The sequence below is a fragment of the Fukomys damarensis genome, unplaced genomic scaffold (assembly GCF_012274545.1).
Source record: "Fukomys damarensis isolate Sample0158 unplaced genomic scaffold, DMR_v1.0_HiC HiC_scaffold_1, whole genome shotgun sequence".
In the NCBI taxonomy this organism is placed as follows: Eukaryota; Metazoa; Chordata; class Mammalia; order Rodentia; family Bathyergidae; genus Fukomys; species Fukomys damarensis.
In genome coordinates, this window is record NW_022900913.1 from 61,548,397 (window position 1) to 61,568,875 (window position 20,479).

The following is a 20,479-nucleotide window of genomic DNA, read 5'->3' on the forward strand; positions in this document are numbered from 1 at the left end:
TAAATTTTTCCTAGGAACATTTGAAACTTGCCTCACAACATCCCTGTGAGGTAGGGAGTTAAACGCTCTGTTATGACAGTGGATGTAATCGAACAAGATGTGAGCATCAGATTACATACAGAAAAGTGGCTATACCTGTAATCTTAAAAGAAATGGCACCTATGAACCAATTCTACTTAAAAATTCTGGAAAATTAAGTTGCTTACTTTTTACTATCTTTATCAGGGACCACAGCTACTCTTGATTCTCAACAAATAATTTTTTCTTCATCAAGAGCTTTTAAGTCTTCAGAAAATTAGTGGAGCAAGTAAAATGGCAATTTGCCAAAGGAACAAAACACAAGATGATATGCCAAACCATTGTTTCTTCTTATATAAGAAAATAGCTTAAATATTATCTAGATACACAGCGATTCAAGCAGCTAAGTGTCTTCCTTAAAAGTATTAATTCTTTTGATTCTTCAAAGTGAGAACTGTGATGGCTGGGTCTTTTTAAAATGCTGGGTTTCATCCATGTTAGTTTCTCTCTCAGTCTGGGACTATTTGCATCTTTTCTTAGAATAAACTGTAGATCCTCTTCTTTCTAAAGAAGTGATGGTCTGCTAAGTCCCAAAACTAAAAGTGGTCACAAGTTTCCCACCAAGGAGAACTGGCTGTCTCCACAGTGGGGAAAAATATTCAATTTGGAGAATGGTATTTCTTTACTTTCAAAAAAAAAAAAAAACTATTCAGTAGGTATCAGGATGAAGGGAACAGTCTAGCCTTTCCATAAGAAGAAAAATATTCAAGCAGAATATTTAAAAGTATTAAAGGGGAAAAGTGAAAGTGGTTTCTTTAGGTATATAATGTTTCTCTTTTATTACATACTGCCCAAGACAACTCACTCTCCAAAAACCAAAAACCAAAATGAAACCAAAAATTTTAAAAGGTGACAGTATGTCCGGTACTAGTTTAGGGCTTGACAACCTCTGGGTGCTACAAGTTCTAAGACACAGAAAGCATCTCCCCTTCTTGCCAGGGAACCTTGTGATTGTAAGTAGTAATGCTAAGACAGTTTATACCTTTGAATAGAAGCTGAAAAAAATAAGACTAAGATACCGTAGCAGTATTTTGGGATCACACACCCCATAATATGGTTCTTCATAGCATTTAACAAATTGTAATTTTGTTCTCTATATCTCAAGAGAAAAAGAATCTATTTTTTGTAGAGCCCAAGAAGCATTAGGTAGTCTTTTTCATAGTAACTTAGCTTACAGGTAAATCATACCCAGCCCTTAAAATGATCCAGTTACAAAAAACTATTAGGCTACAGGGAAGGTATCAGGATGAAGGGAACAGTCTAGCCTTTCCATAAGAAGAAAAATATTCAAGCAGAATATTTAAAAGTATTAAAGGGGAAAAGTGAAAGTGGTTTCTTTAGGTATATAATGTTTCTTCTTTATTACATACTGCCCAAGACAACTCACTCTCCAAAAACCAAAAACCAAAATGAAACCAAAAATTTTAAAAGGTGACAGTATGTCCGGTACTAGTTTAGGGCTTGACAACCTCTGGGTGCTACAAGTTCTAAGACACAGAAAGCATCTCCCCTTCTTGCCAGGGAACCTTGTGATTGTAAGTAGTAATGCTAAGACAGTTTATACCTTTGAATAGAAGCTGAAAAAAATAAGACTAAGATACCGTAGCAGTATTTTGGGATCACACACCCCATAATATGGTTCTTCATAGCATTTAACAAATTGTAATTTTGTTCTCTATATCTCAAGAGAAAAAGAATCTATTTTTTGTAGAGCCCAAGAAGCATTAGGTAGTCTTTTTCATAGTAACTTAGCTTACAGGTAAATCATACCCAGCCCTTAAAATGATCCAGTTACAAAAAACTATTAGGCTACAGGGTCAAACACACTTTCTACAGATACAATTACTAACAGGTAGTTCCATTAACCTGTTAACAAATGCCAGTGTGGCTATTAATGAACTCAATCTCCATAACCACAATTAAGATTTCATACTAAGTATCATAGAGAACTTTTAATGTTCAAACTTAAAACAAAAACTGAACTCTTTTGGTGCCCTCTATAAATGAAACTAAAAAAAAATTTTTGGCTTATTTAGTAACTATGGCCTCTAAAATGCCATACGACATGATTTTATAGACAGCATCCTTATTATTTCTTGAAGGTTATTACAAATATATGTTGAATATTCTTTCCAACTACATGCATTCAGAAACACAATCCATTCATGACAAAATAGGTCGAACACTACTGTCATATAAAGCAAGTACTGATCCATAATTGATCATTTAAAATAATCATCATCTGGCATTCCCATACTGCAATAATTTAAAAAAAGGATGAGTCTTTCCTAGGGTGACACTTAACAGTAGAAATTAGTTATTTGAAATAAACAACTTTTAGTATATGCATTTGTTGTAGTTGTTGCTTAATGAGAACATGCTTTAGTCATTGCACATTGTCTTAAAATGTAAAATAAAAAAGAAATGCAGATATAACTCAGTATGAAGGCTCTGGGTTCAATTCCTAGTACTGCAAAAGTAAAGACAAAACCCCCTAAAAACCTTAGTTTTTAAAAAATACCTCTTTAAAATATCAGATAGAAAATGCACTCCATTCCCACACTCCATAAGAGCGACTTCACGTATTTGGAGAGATAAGAAGCTAGACGCCATGAAAACTTCAAATTTTTACACTGAAAAGTTCTTTTTACATGGAGACATTTTAGTAATAATTCTTTCAATCAAGTTCCCCTTTCCTTTAAAATAACTGAGCGATCACCTTTTAAGAATTAAATATCAGGCCGGGGATTTAGCTCAGCGGTTCGGTGGCCTGCCTTGCAAGCACAAGGACCCGAGTTCAATGCCCGGTACCAAAAAAAAAGAATGAAACATCAGGCAAGCATATTGCTAAATGTGCCACTGCATAGTAAAATCCTAAAGCCACCCCATGTGTAAGGGGTAGAGGTATGAGGGAGGAAATCACTAATCAACAGCAATAAACATTATTGGTAAAATGCTAAAAAAGTTAGGAATACAAAAAACTTGCTCCTCTAGATAAAAATGATCTAGGAAAAATGCATAATCAACATAGTTAACAGTGAGAGGCTGGTTATTTTCCCTAAAGATTAGAAATAAAACAAGGATATCCACTTTTGCATTTTTGTATTAGAGGTTCTAGTCAGAAAAATCAGTCAATAAAATAAAGTAAAAGATATCCAGATGGGAGAAAGGAAAGAAGTAAATCTATCTGCAGACTACTTAATTTTGCATACAGTAAATCCTAGTGAATTCACTTGAAAAATTATTAAAACTAATGGTCAAGTTCAGTGAGTTTGTACAATGCAATATCACTAAACAAAAATCAATTATATGTCTAAATACAGTGAACAAATAATAATGAAATTAAGAGAACAATTCCACTTATAGTAGTATAAAAATTGCAAATAAACTTAACAAAGGAAGTAGAAGATTTGAAAACTAATATGGTTGAAAGCAGTTAAAGGAACACTAAATAAATGCGAAATAGTTCATGTTCACAGATCAGAACAGTTTTATGTGCTCCATATAGATCTATACTCTTGTCACTTCTACTTAGCACTGGAGTGGAGATTCAAGAAAGGTAATTAGTAAAGAAAATGAAATGAAAGGCATCCAGGAAGGTAGAGAAGTAAAACTGTATCAATTTACCGATGACTTAATTTTATAAATAGGAAATTCTAAAACATCCACTTCAAAAACTAATAAACAAGTTCAGAAAGTTCATTAGTTTTATTAAACAGTTTTTTAATCAGAATCCCCACAGGTTTCTTCAGAGAAATTCACAATGAAATTCATATGGAATTTCTATGAACTAATATTTGCATGTAAATTTTAAGCAATGAAAAGAATCAAAACAATCTTGAAAAGGAAGAACAAAGTTGGATGAATCACACATTCCAATTTCAAAACTTATTACAAAGCTTCAGTGATTAAGACAGTGTAGTATCAACATAAAGACAGGCCAAATCAATGGGAAAGAATTGAGAGTTCAGAAATAAACCCTTGCCATTTATGGTCAACTGGCTTTTTGTAAGGGTTCCAAGACATTTCGATGGGTAAAGAACAGTATTTTCAACAAATAAGGTTGAGACAATTGGATAATCACATGGAAAAGGATGGAAGAGGAGCTCAATTTCACCTCATATGCAAAGATTAACTTAAAATGCATCAAAGACCTAAATTTAAGATGTAAAACTGAAAAAAAAAAAGGTGTAAATCTTGTGACCTTGGATTAGGCAATGATTTCTTAGATATCACACTAAAAGCACAAACAATAAAGAAAAACAGATAACTGGAATTAATTACATTTAAAAATCTTTAAGGGCCAGAAATTTAGCTCAGTGGTTCTACTGCCTGCCTCACAAGTGCAAGGTCCTGAGTTCAAACTCTGGTATAAAAAAAATTGTGCTGTAAAGCACACCATCAAAATAATGAAGAAACAACTTACAGAATTAGAGAAATATGTGCAAATAATTTTTCAAGCAAAGGGCTAATATTTAGAATATATAAAGGATTCTTACAACGCAAAAATAAAGAGAAAAACAGCCCAATTAAAAATGGGCAAAGGATGGTGCCTGCCTCACAAACACCAAGGTCCTGAGTTCAATTCCCCAGTACTAAATAAAAAAAAAAAAGGACAAAGGATATCAATGGCCATTTTTCCAAAGAAGACATGTAAGTGGCTGCTTAATACATGAAAAGATGTTCAACATGATTAGCCACTAGGAAAATGAAAATCACAATGAGACACTATCATAATTATCAGGATGGTTATAACAAGAGACAGAGGGCTGGGGGTTTAGTTCAGTGATAAAGTGCTTGTCTAGCATGCATGAGGCCCTGGGTTCCATCCCTAGCACTGTGAAACAAATACACAAAAAGGCAGTAAGTGTTGGTGGCACTATATGCAGAAATTGGAACTCTTACACGTTATTGGGGGGAAATTTCCTAACAGAAGTGAAAACATATGTCCACAAAAACACTCAAGCATAAATGTTCAGAACAACATTATTTTTAATAATATAACATTTTAGAAGTAGAAAACAACCAGAATGTCTAACTGATAAATGAATGCTATACAATGGGAATATTATTCAGCAATGAAAGGAAATGAAGCTCTGATAACATTCTAAAATACAAACGAACCTAAAAACACTACAGTAGCAGGTGTGGTGGTGAATACCTGTAGTCCCAGCACTCAGGAGGCTGAGGCAGGAGAATTGCTGAGTTTGAGGCCATCCTGAGATACATAGTGAGTTCAAGGTCAGCCTGAACTATATAGTGAGACCCTGTCACAAAATACAATACAAAACAGCACAACAAAACAACACACCACATACTGTACCAAGTAAAAGAAGCCAGTCACAAAAGAACATATATAAAATTTTTTGGCAATCTTGGGGATTGAACACGGCATCATGTATGGCAGGTGAGCATTTTATCAGTGAGGTATACCCTTAAACCTGCTATGATTCCATTTATATGAAATGTTCAGAACAGGCAAATCTCTAGTGACAAGCAGATTAGTGGTTGTTTAGCATTGGAGGAGAGCAGAGTATGTATGTGAGGAAAAAGAATGATGACTAATGGGTACAGAGTTTTGGAGGGGGTGGTGATGAAAATGTTCTCAAGTTTACTATGGTGAAGTCTGTAAAGTATTTGAATATATTAAAATTGTTAAACTGTTTAAACCCATAAATTGGTCAGTATGTGAATCATATCTCTATAAAATTATTAAAAATAATAAATGCAAGAGCCAGGTGTGGTGGTGCATGCCTATAATCCCAGCTCTTTAGAGTATGAGGCAGGAGTACTGCTGCAATTTGAGGCCAGCTTAGGTTATATAGCGAGTTTAAGGCCAGTCTGAACTACAAAGCAAGATCCTGTCTTAAAAAAAGAGGTAAATGTAATATAAATAAGTGGATCCTCCTAGAATTATGATTTTTAAAATTTATTTTTTTCATTAAATTTATTGATGCATTTTCGCTATACAATACATTCATCATTGGGATCTTGTACCTTTACATGATGTATCTTGATAGAATTATGATTTTAAATTGGTGATTCTTCAAATTGGTACACAGTAAAACCTTGGATTGCTAGTAACTTGTTCTGCTAGTGTTCCACTCTTCTAATAAATTTTATTTTATTTATTTTATTTTTTGGTACCAGGGATCAAACTCAGGTCCTTGCCCTTGCAGGCAGGCAGCGGCACCACTGAGCTAAATCCCTGGCCCTAATAAATTTTTATTTGGTAAACTTCAATGGCTTTCAGTATGAGTAGTATGTGATGCCAAATGTCACATGACTACAACTGAGTCAGTGGTTTCTCCCATCTCTTACTGTGGGATTATGGGTGATCATCTCCCAACAGCAAGAGGAGAGGATCTCATCTGAGCAGGAGGAGGAGAAAAAGGCAGAGGAACTCCTCACTTCAAATGAGATTATGGAAATGCATAACATATGGGTAACTGCAAAATTCTGCAAAAACAACTACTTGAACAAGGCTGTAGCAGTATGAATGATGAATGTGTCTGACAATGCCATGTCACTTTTCTGCAACATATTAAAAAGGAGGCAAAAACGAGTGTCACTGGATAGTTCTTTGTTAAAGTTACAAAGAGAAAAAGATTCCAATGAGCCCATAAGTAGTAGTGATTCCATTAGTGACAGTGGAAGTTGGCCTAAAAAATAATCCTCCTCTTGTGTCTCTCAACCAGCCATAAAAGTTTTCAAAGGTAAGTACAATTTATTTTTCTTTATATTTTATATTATCTTACAGTATTTTAATAATTTTTATATGAATATTTTTGGGTTGTGGAACAAATAACCTAAGCATCCATTATTTCTTCAGGGGAAATTTGCTTTGATATACAAATGCTTTGGATTATAAGCATGCTTCTGAAATGAATTATTCCCTCAAACCAAGATTTTACTGTTAGTATTGCCCAATATGTGATATATTTTCAATGCTAACAAGTTCCACCAACTTATATGCCTCAGCGTCAACTGAGCATATGAATAAAAGTATATATTTATATGCTTAAATATTTATTCATTCTCTATAACATATCTAAAATGGCTACAAACTATATGGGATACCAAGAAAGCCAAGGAGTAAGGCTTAGTTCGAAGCTAAAAAATCTAGTGGAGGAGTTTAACAAGCAATGGCAAATATGAACAATGAAAAAAATCAGGATGATGGTATCTGAAAGGATACAGAACATAAACTTCGTTAGAGTTTAGCAGAGAAAGAGCTGTCTCAACCAGGATAGTGTCTAATGATTAGTGCTTCCGGAGATTGCTCTAATCTAGCATTTTAGCAAATGATGTTACTAAACAACATGCTTCTCTGGACTTGCTTCTACTTCTATTAAAATCAAGTGCTGAGTGCAATAATAGCCAAAGTTCCATATATTTCCGAATTTCTCATACCAACTGTTACACTTCAATTCAGGACAGAGTCATAAAAATTAATGACTTGACCAACAATGGATATATGATCTACCTAAACTATAAATGGAAAACAGCAAACTGATACAAATAAAAGCATGATGGACATTTATTTCAGCCATATAGTCATGACTATATAGTTTACACACACTGTAAGTAGTATCTGGAGCATGACTACTTGCAATACACTTAAGTGAACTGCCAACTTATTTCCATATGAAATGTGAATTCAAGGTGGTATCCCCAAAAAGAAAGACTTGGCTCCAATCTTTATAAACATTTCTGTGTAAGGTCTAGAATGGAAACTAGATGGGTCATCTATTCTCCATCCCTCTGGGCTCATTTTTCAAAAACTTTAGTATCCTCAGAGGAACCCTGCATAAGTGCACTTTACCACAGACCTTAAATATTATAAATTTCACACTTACAAAGCTTGCCTAGTCTCAGGCTATGTTCATAAATTGATCTCAGTTAGCTCTTATTAGTCTGCCAAGAAGAAAGAGAAAAGCCCAGTTGAAAGGAAAAACATTTTTCCTTATATCCTAGGGCAGAACTGTTCATATCACACACCTGTATTCCAGCGGAACCCCCACTGTAGTCTGCTATGAACAAAAACAGAGAAAAGGAATTTTAAAAATCCTTCTACAGAAAGAGACTGTAATTGATCTACACTTAATTTAACCTCTGGCAAATGACCACACTTTTAATTTCAGCTGGTCATCTTAAAAATGGAAGCTGACAATTACTTAGAGGTGGATGAACATTCTTTCCTATTAATAATAATTCCCATGAGAGGTGCTTAGTAATCTTTCTCACATGAAAAAGAGTATATTTTTCTTTTTGTAAAAAATGTATATCGTATAATGCATTAGCAAATTTTAACATTTTCCTCAAAATCTTTTAAAGACTTTAGAAGAAAATAAAGGCATGTTAATTATTTACAACTATCGTATTTCTTATAAAATGCTACCCATTCACAATTATAGTAAAGGAAATTCCAAAATCTCTAAATTGTCTCTAAGACTCAAAAACTATCTTTGCCTTCAATTAATTTTGAAAAATCTAACTTAATTTTTGAGGTTTGATGGTAGAGCAACGATACTCAAGCTAATTAGGACTAAATCCTTAAGAAAAATTCTATAGCTTAGTTTCTCTTTTACAATTATACTAATGATACAGTAACATCTTGTGAAATCAATTCCCAGATTTATATACAAAGTTTTATACAAAGATTATCCACAGAAATGATTTTCACTTTACTTCATAACTACAACCATCTGTTTTGTTTTCTACCCACAGAAGACGGAGACAGATACCATAGTATAGAGAACAGTACTTTAGCACTTGTACAAGCTATTCATTTTTTGCTATTTATTTCATCTTCAAATAGGTGCAAACTGTATTTACTTCAAGATAAGTACTTTTTGCATATTTTTAGTTTAAAAAATAAGTACTTTATATATTTAAAAAAAATTTTTTTGGTACCAGGGATCGACTCAGGACCTTGCTCTTGCAAGGCAGGCATGGTGCCACTGAGCTAAATCCCTGGCCTATATTTTAAAATTTCCATTGAAATTTAGTTTTGAATTGTACAAAAATCCCTAGTAAGGCTTTCTTGTGGGGAGGAGTACTGGGGATTTAACTTGGGACTTTGTGCTTTCAAGGCAGGCAGCAGCACCACTGAGCTAAATCCCCAGACCCTAGTCAGTCTTTTAAAAGTATATAGTGGGTTTCTAAAACTTTGATAGTAAAATTTTGATAATATAATGTCAAATTACTGATATCTTATAACCTTTAGTGAAATTATAATTAAACTCACAGCAATATCAAAATACTAAAAAGGTAACATTTGTGCACACTTCCTCTGAGCATCTGTTGAAAATATAAACACATGAAGCAGTAGAAAAATCTCTAATAGAAGATACATGCAGTACCTCTAAAATCTATAAGGACTAGCAGCACCATGAGAACACATAATCTAAACATTAGAAAAAATCTAAATATATTCAATGTTTAAAAGAGCCTATTTTGGGGCTGGGGATACAGCTCAGTGGCACAGTGTCTTCCTGGCAAGCATGACGCCCTGAGTTCAATTCCCGATACCACCCTCCCAAAAAACCCCAAAAGCTTATTTTCCATTATAGTAGTCAAAATGCTATCAAATTTTTTTCAGTACAAAAATAGCTTCACAATCTGTTGGTTTATATACACATCTGTTCTCAAAATATGACAGCAGCTATTTATAAACATTGTACTGCGTATTAGAGAATCATAATACTATAATAAACAAAATGAAAACTTAGTTTTCAGTATTACATTCCAACATCACTGGACTATTTCCAAGAGAATATTATGTAGTTTTAAATCTTAAAAAAACTATTGTTTATTATTTATAAGAAATAAGTACATTATAGAATTTCACACACCTGACACTACAAAGCAAACCATTTCCTAGGAGACAGTAAAACCCTGTATCATATGCACCTGCAAGTATTAGTATCTACTTCACAGCTAATCTAAGACTATTAGCTCAAAGGCTGCCGTGAGACATTGTGGGTCAGTGTGTATCTATTAAATCCTAAAGGGATAGTATTATTTTGGTTAAAAATAATTTTTAAAGAAATAAATAGAAATTTAGATAAAATATAGTAACATTTCCCCAAAGACATTAGTAAATATTTAATCCTCATGAGCTCCCGGTTTCACACATTCTTAAACATTTAAAGCATTTAAAGAAGTTGCCTCATTTCTTTGAGCACCTGCACTCCACCCTTAAGTGTGTCCTATATTTCTAAAATCTTTACCTAATAAACCATTCTCTTGCCTCTTAAAAAAAAGTACACTAAAAGTATCGATTCTATGAAACTTATTCAATAAGTATTTTCACATAGTTTATGACATAAAAGTACTAAGCAGCTCGTGCATTTAAAATTTAGTTCAGCAGCATAATATAAAAATCAGAGTAAGAAGTCAATGATTTAAGGTAACCTACAATGCCATTGAAATAGATATGGTTTTAACAGCTTAGTACTAAAAGTTTTTTAAACCTCAAAATTAACTTTAAAAAAGTAGGGCCGGGAATTTAGCTCAGTGGTTCGGTGGCCTGCCCTGCAAGCGCAAGGACCAGAGTTTAATCCCCGGTACCAAAAAAAAAAAAAAGTATCTGTGGATGATTTGCTTTAAATTAATACAGTGGTAGAGGAGCAGGGGGCGGTAGAGATGAAGTAATACTGGTCATTTTTAAAAAACTGTAACAGCTGGCCACTATGTTCATAGGAGTCCTTTATGGTAGTCTATTATATACATATCTGAAAAATGTTATAATAAAAAATTATAAAATGAAATCAAAGCTACATAATAAACTTTGAACATAAAGCAGTGAGTAAAGAATAAATTATAACTACATTACTAAAAGTTTCCGGGCTAAATGAAAAAAATCAAAGCTTCCTTATGTTAATGAATTAATGAAGAACGAAATCTGAGTTTTAAGAAGAATGGAAGTAGCTATTAATGCAGTCAATTCATAATGAACTTGACTGACTAGATCACACTGTTCCCTATGTTCCCAAAGTTTTTAAAGTACAAACATTCTTGTGATTTTGCTCCTTATTTAGCAGCAAAACAGAATCAACCAGACCAGATACTGGAAAATTTTTCTTGTTACTCATTCTTTTTTTGTTAAAACAAATCTTAAGGAAGGATGATGAATAGTCTAAATAACCCTTAAGAACGTAAGATGTTGTCTTCCTTCGTCATGGAAAAAAGAACAGTATATCTAATTTAAACACTTGAGAGTTTAAAATTTAAATAAAATTAATTTTAATACTTTTGTCTGTAATTCATGAAACATTATATGTACACAGGTCTCCCAGGATAGGAACATTTATAGACCTTTCTGACACAACAATGTGCTTGTGTTGGGTATTCGACTGAAATATACTACTAGATGACAGTACATACTAAGGTCAAAATAACTGAGAGACTGACTCCAAGTCTTTGCTAATGAGCTATGTGACCTAGGACAACTCATCTGTATCCTAAGATTTAGTCTTCACATGTGCCAAAGACACATGCTTTCAAGCTTTAATATTTTACACTGTAATCTAGTACATACTGCTGAATCAGTTTTTAGTCTCTTTTTTTGCAGTGCTGGAATGGAATCCAAGGCACTCAGTATGCTAGGCAAGTCCTCTACCACTGAGCGAATATCCCCAGTAACTAGATGAATATTAATTAATAGCAAAATAAAAACAAATTTAGAGACTAAGTCTTCTAAAATTCTGTAGTTAAGTTTTTTGTTGTTGTTTTTTTGAGACAGGGGCTCACTCTGTAGTTTGCTCTGGCCTTGAACTCACTATGTAGCCCAGGATGGCCTTGAACTCATAACAACCCTCCTGCCTCAGTCTCCCAAGTGCTAGGATTACAGATGTGAGCTACATCACACTTGGCCTTAGCATTCTTAAAATAATAAAATCACTAAGAGTACATGGGCCAGGGATTTAGCTCAGTGGTTCGGTGGCCTGCCTTGCAAGCGCAAGGACCCGAGTTCAATCCCTGGTACCAAAAAAAAAAAAAAAAAAGTACATAATATTTTTAACATAATTCCTGCTAAGCTTTATATTCAAACTTCTGTCAAATATCTCCAAGGCTAATCTATAAATTGCAGTAATCAAAGAAGCTATAACGTCAAGCCAAAGTGATTCCTATTATAAAGTTTTGTTTGTTTTTTGGTACCCGGGATTGAACTCAGGACCTTGCACTGTGGGGCAGGCACAGTGCCACTGAGCTAAATCCCTGGCCTTTAAAGTGATTCCTATTAAACAGCCATGAACAGAGAGAAATCAGTTAGATGAAGACCAATCCCAAGTAAGTAATGCCAAATACTAATGACCAACAAAACTAAACATTTAGAGAATTGTACGTGTAGAAAGTAAACCAGAAATAGCTTTTTGAATGTTATATTAGAAAGTTTTTATTTCTAAATGTCACAGTATTCAATGCACAGGACTTAGAAATCAAGTATAATAATGATCAGTGGTGTTGTTTATTTATTAAATAGATATGTGAAATGTAACTTAATAAGAAGAAAAATTTTCCTTCTTTAAATGTAAGTACCCATATTAATTACATCATTTGTAAAATATCTTTGGTAAGATTACAAAAGAATTATAGTTTTGAAAAATGGATTGTTAAATAATGCGAACATACTCAAGTTAGAACTGGCAGTTTTCATGTTTCGCATGAAATCTATTATAAATGCAAAATAAGTTTAATGATTTTGTTCAAAACTATTAGCATTTAACCAACCAACAAGAAGAGCTTTGTAGTCAAATTGTTTTTTCTTATTCATTTCAAAAACCCTTAATTTTCTTCTTAGCCTGATCATTACGCCTCAACGTTAGTATCTAATATATTTCATTTTGAACGCCTACTATTGAATACATTTCAACTGAAGTAGAAATTCTCATGAGAAAGAGAATTTGAAGTATCTCACTTCACAATTCTTAAGAAATTGATTTTTAAGAAGCAGCCAGGGCCAAGGATTTAGCTCAGTGCCACTGTGCCTGCCTTGCAAGCGCAAGGTCCTGAATTTGATGCCTGGTACCACAAAAAAAACTGGTAAGACAGAAAAATATACAAAAGAAAATTTGTCTTATTTTCTTAATTTTAATAAACACTAGTGAAAAGCAAAGCATAAAAATTAACTTTAAGACAGATAAGGTATTGATTTTACATTTGCAATACTACAATAGTTCTCTTTATATCCTAAAAATACCACAGTATAGCCAATAATTATAGTATCTGGTTTGCAACACATTTAGGACAAATTATCCCTGCAGAATATGAAATTCTTTTAAAATTCAGAAGCAAGTTAGGCTTTACTTTCCACTCTTAAGCAAAAATAAATCTGCCATTAACATTAACCAGCTTATGCTGTAAGTTTCTATACTAACTGGTTCTTTCTGTGAAATCACATGAGATCACCCTATATGGTAGAGTATAATTTCAGAGTGGAAAGCCTATTTTTTTTTAAAAAATACAACTTCTAACCCTTTAAGAGCATATAAGAAAAGAGAAACCAGGTTAACACAGGGAGCCCTTAAGGGCCTATTAAAAAAAAAAAAAAAAGAAGGGATTCATAATATTTTCTTTTGCTGAAAAGCAATTTTTCTGTAGTAACTCAATATTCCACATTTCTTCTACACAGATAAAGGAAATGTTCATTCCAGCAACAATACTCAAATTAATAAAACTATGACCTTGAGAGTATCTGAAAACAAAAAAACTTTCTTATTTACATATTTTACTTAATCATGATTGTGGAATTGAATCTGTACCTATGTGAAAATGGCAATGCATTCTGAGTTGGTTCAGCTCTTGACTCTGAGTTCTGGGTCACATCAGGTGTTCTCTCATCATCTGTTCCATTGATACTTTCTGGTGTTAAAGGAGACTGAAGATCTCCACCTGCCGATTCCTTGAAAAAAGGAGATGGGAAAAAAAGAAAAGAGTTACATTTTAGTTCAAGCACACAATGTAATCTTAAGGTTAAAAGTGACTGTGATGCATCCTTTCATATGAACCAAATTTCCACTGAAATGTAATGCCTGCCTCAGTCTTCCACATAGCTGAGACATGTGCCTACGCCCAACAAGAAACACTTTTCTGAAGCAAAAGCAACTTTCATAAAAATTCACCAAAATATATTTTAGATATGTAGTTTTAAAAAGGTGAAGAACTTTTAGGTTAATGTAAAGTAACTAATGGTCAGAATACAATATGCAAAGAATATTCAGAAAAATAAGATGGCACACAAATTCAAAACGTGTTATTTTGAGGAAGAAGGAGGTAATGAGAAGGATGCAAGAAGAATAAGGAAGGCAAAGGGGACAATGAAGTCTGCAAAAAGTTTAACTTTAAAAAGTTTAAAGTTTTTAATCTGCTTACTTTTCAGTTCACACAGAGCTATTCAGAAAAGAAACCAGAAATACTTCTCTAATATAGCATACATAATGACATTAGTACATTTCAGTTTGTGTCTGGTACTCAGAATGGACTTATTTCTCAGAAAAATTCCTCTGAATTTTGGTTGAAATAAGATTTCCCTATCACAGTGAATATATCCCTTTGGACAACAAATGCAATTTAATATGAATTCAAGCTGATACTTAATTCTTGTGTCTGCCATCATGAGACTATCCAAATTTGGCACTAGGAATGAGAAAGATGGTCATCTGATAAACTGTTAACTAGGGGAGGTGCTAGCAAGTAATGCTAATGAGTGCTAATGAGTAATGTGGCAGACCTGTTATGGTCCCTGGGCAATAGAACTCAACAACTGCAATATCTCTGCTAGAAGGAAAAATGAAAACCCAAGTGTCTAACAGAGTGGGTAAGGATGGTCATAATTTGTCAACTGAGAGAATTCAAGATTTCTTCAAACAATATGAAGATAAAAAATGCTTATAACAGAAGAGATGACTATATAAAACAGTATCTAGGTTATAACATATACTTTACATTTAAAATGCTATACATGAAGTGCTAGAAAGAAATATGGAAAATATTAATGTGTAAGAATTCTTTTTGGTACTTTTTATTTTATATTGTTATATGCATTTTATCTCAAATTTAAATCGCTTAACTAGTAGTATATTGCTATAAATTATATAAGCTATCAAATTTCAAGGGTATGCTTTCTTAATTCCAAATTATCAATTAATCACTTGTAACTGTCAATGAAACCTTTATTTTGACCTTTAACTTCATTCTTACTAAATCTTTCTTTCTTACTAATCTTTCTCCAGAAATGTCTTTGTTTCTATTCACTGATAGTCAAAGTATGAATAAAACCTATAGTATAATATGGCAATATAAAACTTTCTTTTTTTTTGGTACCGGGGATCGAACTCGGGTCTTTGAGCTTGCAAGGCAGGCGGTGGAACCACTGAGCCAAATCCCTGGCCCTAAAACTGTTTTACAACAAAATCAAATTCTACTAAATGGATAAATAACCAGTAATCAACAATGTTACTATTTTGTCAGTTATGGATTACCTTAATTTGCCAGAAAAGATTTAAGCAGCTATTAAAAAAAACCGAGATTAACAACTTTTGTATTAATAAATGAGGCCTATTTCTCTATAAAATAGGACAAACCCCAGTAATCAAGGTTGACAGTCCGAGTTAATTTGGCCAAGATTTGATTAAAAAAAAAATCTTGTTAAAAATCAAAGAGAATAAGCAGAGTTAGAAGCCAAGGATTAATTTAAGAATTTTCTGGACTTAGCTGACAAGAATGTGGAGGAAAGATACAGATTAGGATCAAAAGCTAGAGGAGAAGATGGGTAGCAGTGTGATTCAGGAGTAAAAATGAGAGTTGAGGTATAGGGCCTGGGAAATGCATGAATCTTGATGCTACAGAAATGGGAAGACTGATCTCAGAGGGAAATTAGGAAAGAAAAGGAAGAGGAAGAACTACTAAACACTGCAACAATTCCAGTATGTCAAGGCAGCAAGCTTTTCATCAGAAGACTTAAATATCAACTAGCTTTAAAGAAATATTAGGTTATTAAAAATAAAAAACAGTCTACACAAAGTATATATTTTTTAAAAATCTCATATTTGCTCATGAAAACAAGAAAAAGTTTTGATAGTAAATAAAAGCATAAAAGAAAAAAACTCTTTTTTCCTACCACATAAGTAACAACAACAACAAAAAAAAAATTCAGAAATTTTAGATATGCTGCAAGTGGCACTGGAAATCTGTCTTCTATTTAATATATTTTTACATCTCTAGTTTTGACTTTTTCAATCTAAATTTTGTGTATTTTCTAAACATTCAACTTTGGTTATTCCTTTTAAAAAAAGCCACCTTATCCTTCTACAAAACATTTTATCTTTGAATCAGACATTAAAATAAAACTTAGGGAATATTTACTGGATTATAAATTTCTGGAAAAAAAAGGATAATTTCCTTTAGGAAGACTCTTATGGTTAGCCATTTTTATCGTAAATGCTTATGGAAAAAATTATTAAACAATATCTTCTTTGAGATATATATAAATACATGTGCATGTCTCTCTATATAAACACAGTATAAATAAACCAGTCAATAAGAAAATGGAAAAAATATAAGGTATAAATATGCATCTACTGAACCTTTCCTTTGCCGTCACATCCTATCTTGAGTCAGTACAATTGCTCATATATTAATTTGTTTCTCCATCAATCCCCCCCTCAATAAAACAAACTGCAATCACAAAAAGAAAACGGCAGTCAACATAAAGAAAAAAAATTCTGAGATTATGGAAGGGCTAAGAATTCTTTTTTCTTATCTCTTATGAAATGTCAAGAAAGCCAAAAGATGAGGCATATTCTGAATCCCATGGAGAAGAAATGACCTTGGCCCACACATGGGGGCCAGCCTCCAGCATGGTATCGCCACCTACTCTACTACACTATCAGAGCACTCAGAGAATGCAGATTCAAGAGAAGTTTCAAAATGATCATTGACCTTATTCCAGGTCACTGCAAGAAGAGAGTTCTACTGGAGTTTTGGCTTCAATCCAGAATAAACTTTCAGTGTGTCACAACATATGTACTTTAAACTTTAAGAAGTCATCCTTTTCTATTAAAAAAAATTTTTTTTTTTTTTTTGTATTTTGCCAAGTACAGTTGGATGCAAGGGGTGGGGAGGGACTTGAAAAACAAAAAATTTTCTAAACTGTTTAACCATTTAGTTATTCATTAAACTCCAAGGCAATTCTTGTTTACTTCTTCAAGAAAGTTCCACATACATCTGCTACCGTTGACATTATTCCAGAGAAACATTTGCAGCATTTGACTCTTTTCATGAAAGCTACAGCATACATATTAGAAACAATTACTTTGGAGGACACAAAACAAAGCTGGAACCTACTCCTAAGACTGAATTTGAAATAAAAATTTAATTTTAGGAAAGCCTACTATTAAAAAGCTGAATTACCATTCTACATGTATCAGATATTGAAACCTTTGTAAAATTACTGAAACTTAACTATTTAATGAGCTTTATTTGAAGATAGAAAAAATTTGATGGACAGATTATTAATTAAAGGAAAATGTGACTGATACTTTTAGAAAATTGATAAACTTTGTGCCTCAGTGCTAAGTATAAAAATGTTTTAACTTTTGTATACTTGAATGTCATGTAGAACAAGACATATTTACATTTTAGAAATTTTTTCTGTATTTTATAATGTTTTGGCATTTTAAGAACACCTTCTGGTCAGGGAGAAACTCTCTCTTTCTCCAGGGTACCCAATTCTTAGATATCCAGGCCTCAACGCAAAGCACAAATGTGCTATCCAACTAACCAGCCTATAGCCATACTTCCTGTCCCGCCTATACACTTTAGAGACAACATTCCTTTGCCTTAATCACCCTGAACTGAAATTATTCAAACCACCCAATCTGTTTTTAATGCCCCTTTGCCTTTCCAGTGGAAATCCCAACAAAGGCTCTACCATGACTTTCCCTTTGCTCCTGTTTTCCACTTCCTGACGATTCCTGAAATGTCCCTTGTGGTTCTGCACAATAAGCCATGCCCAATTTCTGGGATCTGTGAATATGCTAAATTTTTTGTCTTCCTAAGCTTCTTTTATGGCTTAATTGCCTGACCAACACCTAAAAGGACATGGAACACAGGCCAATCTGTGATCTTTGTGTTCTTTTGATTTTAAGTTTTTATGAACATTAAATACTAAATGAGTAAATACTAAACTGAATTTTAAAAATATTTCTGTAGACACTGACATACAGAAATCTTTCTCTACCAGGAGATGTCAACTAAAGAATGTATCACTATGCCCACTTGGGAAATGAATTTGCCATTATTTTTCCAAATTTAACTAACTCTGGCATAAAGGATAACATCTGAAATGAAAAGCCTCATAAATATAAACCGGAGCAAAACACCTACCTGTGAAGGTGTACTGGTAAGTTCCATCTTCTCCTGCGATTTCTCCTTTGCTAGCCGAGCAGCTTCTTTAAATTCCTGAAATTTTTCTGCAAACTGAATGGATAAGGACTATATACATTAATCAAATAAGCAGTCACAGTGCCCACATTTATCTTAATTTGCTTTCATTTCTGAATAATTGACTCTTATACAAGCAAATAAACTCCAGAGCAACAGTAGCTTGTAACATGAAAAAGATAGAAAAAGAAGCAAAGCACCAAATATTTGTTGTCCATAAATTACTATGACAAGTTTCATTCAAAATATCACTGTACAGCAAAGAAGTGGGTGACAGAAAGCTTACTTATATACCTCCCTAGTTCAGAAATACCTACTATGACGGAGTAGAGGTGGAATCAGTAAAGAGAGGCATAGTATGTTTTGTTTATCTGAGAAAACTCAATCTCTTTATTAATTTTATTGTTAAACTGAATTTCTTAAGTATGCATATTACAGTACTGAGAAATTGCTTTTAGACATTACGAAGATATAAACTCATACAAGGCATTTTATTTTCAATATTATAAATATTTACTATTATCACTAATATATAACTAAAACTTCATTTCTCAAAATTTCTAAGCCACTAGTGTATAGCTATACTTTTTTTTTTTTTTTTAAACTGGGGATTGAACTCAGGACTTTGCACTTAAGAAGCAGGCAGTGGAACCACTAAGCCAAAACCCCGCCCTAAAGCTATACTATTGCTAATTTTTATATCCTTAGTTTTCAGCAAAAGAAAAGCATGATGGCTTCAGATTTCATAACAAATACAACTTAATAAGCACACTTGCTCACATCAGTCACTCTTACATGGTCATACATTTCTTCATGATGCTGCCATCCTTGTTTTGAAAGGCTTTATTTATAATTGCCTTCAAACCTTCCCCAAATCCTTGTCATGCTTTGACTCTCACATGGCTAAACCTGAATATTTAATGCTTGTTTCATTTATGTAAGTGATTATAAATTCCCTTGGGACCCCTAGTTTGAAAAGCACCTAAATTAGTCTTCAAGGTAGTTTGAAAAACACATTATGATTTTGTCACATCTGAATCAACACATTATGAAGAGACTAATGTAAGCTCTTAGCGTCAACTTCTTGGCTCTAAGAGCTTAGGCACTGTTTCCCAATATTCTATCTACCCTCAAAATACTACAGTTCATGACAGGAATAAACTAGTTAAAGCACATGCTAACTTTACAGAGGAAAAATTTTTCTTGAAAAATAAAAGCCATCCCCAGGAAAAAATCAAATAAGAAGAGACAGCCTGATTGACAGAATGTACTAACTACTCCTTTCCTACATTAGCTAGCTACTTAGTGACTTGAAAGATGTAATGAAGAACTTAATTTATATGCTAAAGTACTTGGGCCCCAAAATCATTTCACGTAGATTTATCTGATAAGTCAAACCACAATTTACTGTGCTACAAAGTCAACACATGTTACAAATGAAATACAGTTTTGTTGCTGTAGGCTTTAATAGAAAGATTCTAAAAAAGTTCTGAGTAAAGGCAAAAGTAAAATAAACAGATAATTTTCCAATGGAATTGCTTAGTAAATGACAAGGTTCAACTGGATGCCTGTGTTTCTATTATGTTGAGATACTCTGAATCTAAAACTCAAACCTATACCACAATTCAAGAAATATATTCCGAGAATAAGACATACATAAAGGTACCATGTTAACTAAAACATACATTAAAGCCTGGGCTTCACATATGCTAGGCAAGTGCTCTACCACTGAGCTACGTTCCAGTCCACACTTGTTTGTTTTAATCACATCTCACACAGAATGATTTATAATGACAAAGACAAAAGTTAAAATAGTCTTAAAATTGAGCTTTAAACAATTTATATAAAAAGGTAACAAAAACACTGAAAATATCAATGGTAAGGAAAGTTTACGACTAAACTAGAATAGAACAAAGTGGACTATTTCAACTATTATACTATGTAGTTATAA

General features: G+C 33.1%; 1 protein-coding gene across 3 annotated transcripts in view; it reads right to left on the reverse strand.

The window, feature by feature from the left end:
* The window catches only part of Homer1 (homer scaffold protein 1), a 128,062-nt gene that overhangs the window by 60,304 nt on the left and 47,279 nt on the right, over window positions 1-20,479 (reverse strand). For all 3 annotated transcript variants that reach the window (XM_010604107.3, XM_010604109.2, XM_010604111.2), the window contains exons 4-5: window positions 18,472-18,564; window positions 13,848-13,987 (exon numbers count right to left, since the gene is read on the reverse strand). In XM_010604107.3, coding sequence (XP_010602409.1) covers window positions 13,848-13,987; window positions 18,472-18,564 — 233 coding nt within the window. The remainder of the gene's footprint in view (window positions 1-13,847; window positions 13,988-18,471; window positions 18,565-20,479) is intronic.